Source organism: Vidua macroura, chromosome 13, assembly GCF_024509145.1.
Source record: "Vidua macroura isolate BioBank_ID:100142 chromosome 13, ASM2450914v1, whole genome shotgun sequence".
NCBI lineage: Eukaryota > Metazoa > Chordata > Aves > Passeriformes > Viduidae > Vidua > Vidua macroura.
Genome location: NC_071583.1, coordinates 11,820,480 through 11,823,930, shown reverse-complemented (window position 1 = coordinate 11,823,930; position 3,451 = coordinate 11,820,480). Strand labels below are relative to the sequence as shown.

At 45.0% G+C, this 3,451-nt stretch overlaps 1 protein-coding gene across 1 annotated transcript; it reads left to right on the top strand.

The window, feature by feature from the left end:
• The first annotated feature begins 1,919 nt into the window (after positions 1-1,919).
• DNAJB8 (DnaJ heat shock protein family (Hsp40) member B8) lies at positions 1,920-2,848 on the top strand. Its single transcript, XM_053989332.1, has one exon. It carries the CDS (start codon positions 2,107-2,109, stop codon positions 2,740-2,742), a length of 636 nt encoding a protein of 211 aa, XP_053845307.1. The 5' UTR covers positions 1,920-2,106; the 3' UTR covers positions 2,743-2,848.
• Positions 2,849-3,451: the final 603 nt, after the last annotated feature.

Here is a 3,451-nt window from a genome sequence, read left to right as displayed (position 1 = left end):
TACAGTCTGAGTGAGCGATCAAGTCTTAGCTCTTCCCTCAGTGTAGAAGACCAGTTCAGGGTGTTTTGGGAATGCAAAGAGCCCTCTGAGCTCAAATGGGCTGCAGCAGCTTGCTGTTGGGCCCAGGTTACTTTTGCCATTTCTACAGAAAAAACAACATCCAGCAGAAAAATAATTCATGTGGCACAGCTACTCTGTAATTAAGAAGACTTCTGTGCCAGAGGAAGCAAAAGCTGAGATCTCTCCAGTGAGGTGAGCCCACAGGACCATGAGCTCATTTGCTCCTTTGCACTTCCTTCAGCTCCAGCCCACAGACCTGCACAGTAAATTTGGCAAATTTACTGCCCAAATCCAACAAGTGCCTCCGTGCTACTGCCCCATCACTGACCAGTGAGAACACCAGCAGCACAAATACCTTTCCCAACATGTGCCAGCTCAATCGCCTTCCTCCTTCTGTGACATTGCTCTCTCTAGGCTGACATGACTGCCCCTTGCTTTCAGAGCCCCCCCACCCCGGCTGTGTGTTAGGACAGCAGCCAGCTCATACGCTGTGCACATGCTCTTTGGTCTGGCTGGCTCTTGACTTCTTCTCAAAGTGTGGGATAATGGAAAAGAAGGCAGTGATCTGCAACATATGCTGCTGTTAGTAGGTGTTTATGACACTGTGTTACAGACAGATGAATTCTCATTATTTGCACTTCCTTGGAGACCTTCTTCATGCAATGTTTCCCTCTGAGGATATTGTATTTCCCACCAGAATGGCAAATCCAAGGAATAGAAACAGATACAGGATAACCCTGATAGATTTGATTGCCTGTGTCAAGTTCCTGGGCCATCCTTGTTGTACATGCATGCACACCTTGGGACAGGTATCCAAAAAGGCACATAGAAAAGAGGCTAAGGTTGGTAATTATGGGAATTTAATTTACTACCAACATGAAAATGAGGCTCTTCTGAAAGTGTTAGGCTTGTCTATAATTTCAGAAAAGATCATGTTGTCCATCTAATCTTGATTTTAGGAAAAATTCCCACTCAGGGTTTAAAAATGGCCACATGGGGAAGTTCCAGTGATTTGCTACCTTCATAAAGAAGGATATGCAATGTATTTTGAATTTAAATTTTGCTAATGATACCTTCCAACTGCTTTGTCTGGGAGCCTGAAGATCCCTGTGGCACTGAATTTCTGTTCCCATGGAGGTTCTTGCTGACTGTGATGTAGCTGACATTGAACTTCCTACTTCCTCTTTCCCTAAGTCTCTCACTCCAGAGCGTATTTTCCAATCCCTTAGTCACATTCTATGGTCTTTCCCTGGGCTTTCTCTGATTTGTCCACACTCTTTCTGAACTATGGGTAGCCAAACTGCAGCTTCCCTATAGCTGCTGCCATAGGAATGATGTCCCATGGGATAATATCACCTGACTACACCACACTTCCCTGGATTGCACGCGAATCCACACTGTTGTTATCTGAGAATCCCACTGTAGGGTGGGTTCAGGCAAAAAGTAACCTGACAAAGTCATAAGGGTGGTAAAACAGTGAAAGACATTGCCAAGGGAAGCTGTGGATGTCCCATCCCTGAAAGTGTTCAAGGCCAGTTTGGCTGGGGCATTAAGCAACCAGTTGTAGTGGAAGTAGTCCCTGCCCATGGCAGGGGACAGGGATTAGATGACCTTTAAAAAAGGTCACTTCCCACGAAAACCATCTTATGATTCTATGGCAGTCCTACATCACAGCTGTGTCAGCACAGTTCCATCCAGCAGCTGCAGCATCATGTGCATGATCTACATTTATAAACAGAAGGCCAGTGACAACCAACTCACCCTGGAATGTGGTCAGGACAACTGAGCCAGGATTGGCTGAACCCTCTCTGAGGTCACAATCTCATGGTTTATGAGCAACAGGTTTGAAAAGAATGTCTGTGGTCAAGCAGCATTTGGTGGCCTTACACTGCAGCAGGACAGAGCAGCTCATGGGGTGGACTGAACATCTCTCTACCCCTGAGGACTGCAGTGTCACTGGGTGTCCAGGAGTCTCTGCATGCTGATCAACCTTGGTGGAAGAGAGACAAGCAGGCACCTTCCAAACAACCCCAGCTTTCCTCTGAGATGGTAGATTACTACACAGTCCTTGGACTGCAAAAAAATGCCTCACAGGATGCTATTAAGAAATCCTACCACAAACTGGCACTGAAATGGCATCCTGATAAGAATCCCAGAAACAAGGAGGAAGCTGAGAAGAAATTCAAAGAAATTGTTGAAGCATACGAGATTTTGTCCGACCCTCAGAAGCGATCACTCTATGACCAGTCTGTTGAGGAGAGCAGAGCCCGCAGAGAGAGAACTGTAGCGGGTTATAACAACTTTGGTTTCCATCATGGATTCCCCCATCAAGTAGAGGTCTTTGGAGGCATGTATCCATTTACATGTATTTTCTTGAACCCTTTAGACATCAGAATCAATGGTGAGAACTGGCAGAGCACCAGTGGAAGAGAAAGAAGGTTCAGGGAGCCCTTTGTGCAACGGAGTTCATTCTGTCCCAGCGGGCACCCCACCTCCTTCTTTGCTGAAAACACATCTGGGCCATATGGTCTCAGAACAGTGATAACCACTACTGAAGTGATCAATGGCAAGACCATCACCACCCGGAAAATCTTTGAGGATGGGCAGGAGACAAAAGAAGTGGAAGAAGATGGCCAGCTGAAGTCTGTAATAATCAACGGGAGAGACTACCTGAATTCTTAATGTCACCAGCACAGGCATTAACTACAAGCTATGGGATGTGCTCTCATAGCTCAACTGATGAGATCTACTACAAGCAGTATCAATAAATGCTGAGTTCATGACACAACCGATGCAGACTTCTCAATGGTTGGGAACAAAAGATTTCACAGGTAAAGATATGGCTATGCTAAACTAAAGAGTGTGAGTCCACAAAGCCTGAATGAGGTGATAGATAGTGATTATTCAGTAAATATATATCACAGGTACATGTGAAAGCAACCTTGCGGGTTTGCCAAAGATACCAAGTTGATTAATACATCAATAGGAGACAAGCTGGTTTGTGGACACGTAAGAGAGCCCTATAACAAGCTATAGGTTCCCTTCCCACTCCTTGAGATGCCAGTGTTTAATTCTACCAGCTGGATGAATAAAGCCTTATGTGACTCTCATACACAATCCTGATACTAAGTGAAGAATATCCTTCCTACTTTTGGTGTATGAGAAGCTGTGTATCCATTGAAAAGTTTTTATACATGGGCAAGAAGGTTAGCAGGGGTCAGTGGGACATGGGGAGCCTAGAGAAGAGAGAATGTCATAGAAAACAGACAAACAAACAAACAAAAAAACAGAGGAAGGAATAAAACATCATTCTTCCAACTGTAAAAGAAAATTGGGGCTTTCTTGAGAATGCCCTGCAAATTATGACCAGACACCCTGATGGAAGTCCTGC

What these genes read in the sequence shown, in the direction of transcription:
- DNAJB8 (XM_053989332.1), top strand. Translation starts at nt 2,107, where the DNA reads ATGGTAGATTACTACACAGTCCTTGGACTGCAAAAAAATGCCTCACAG.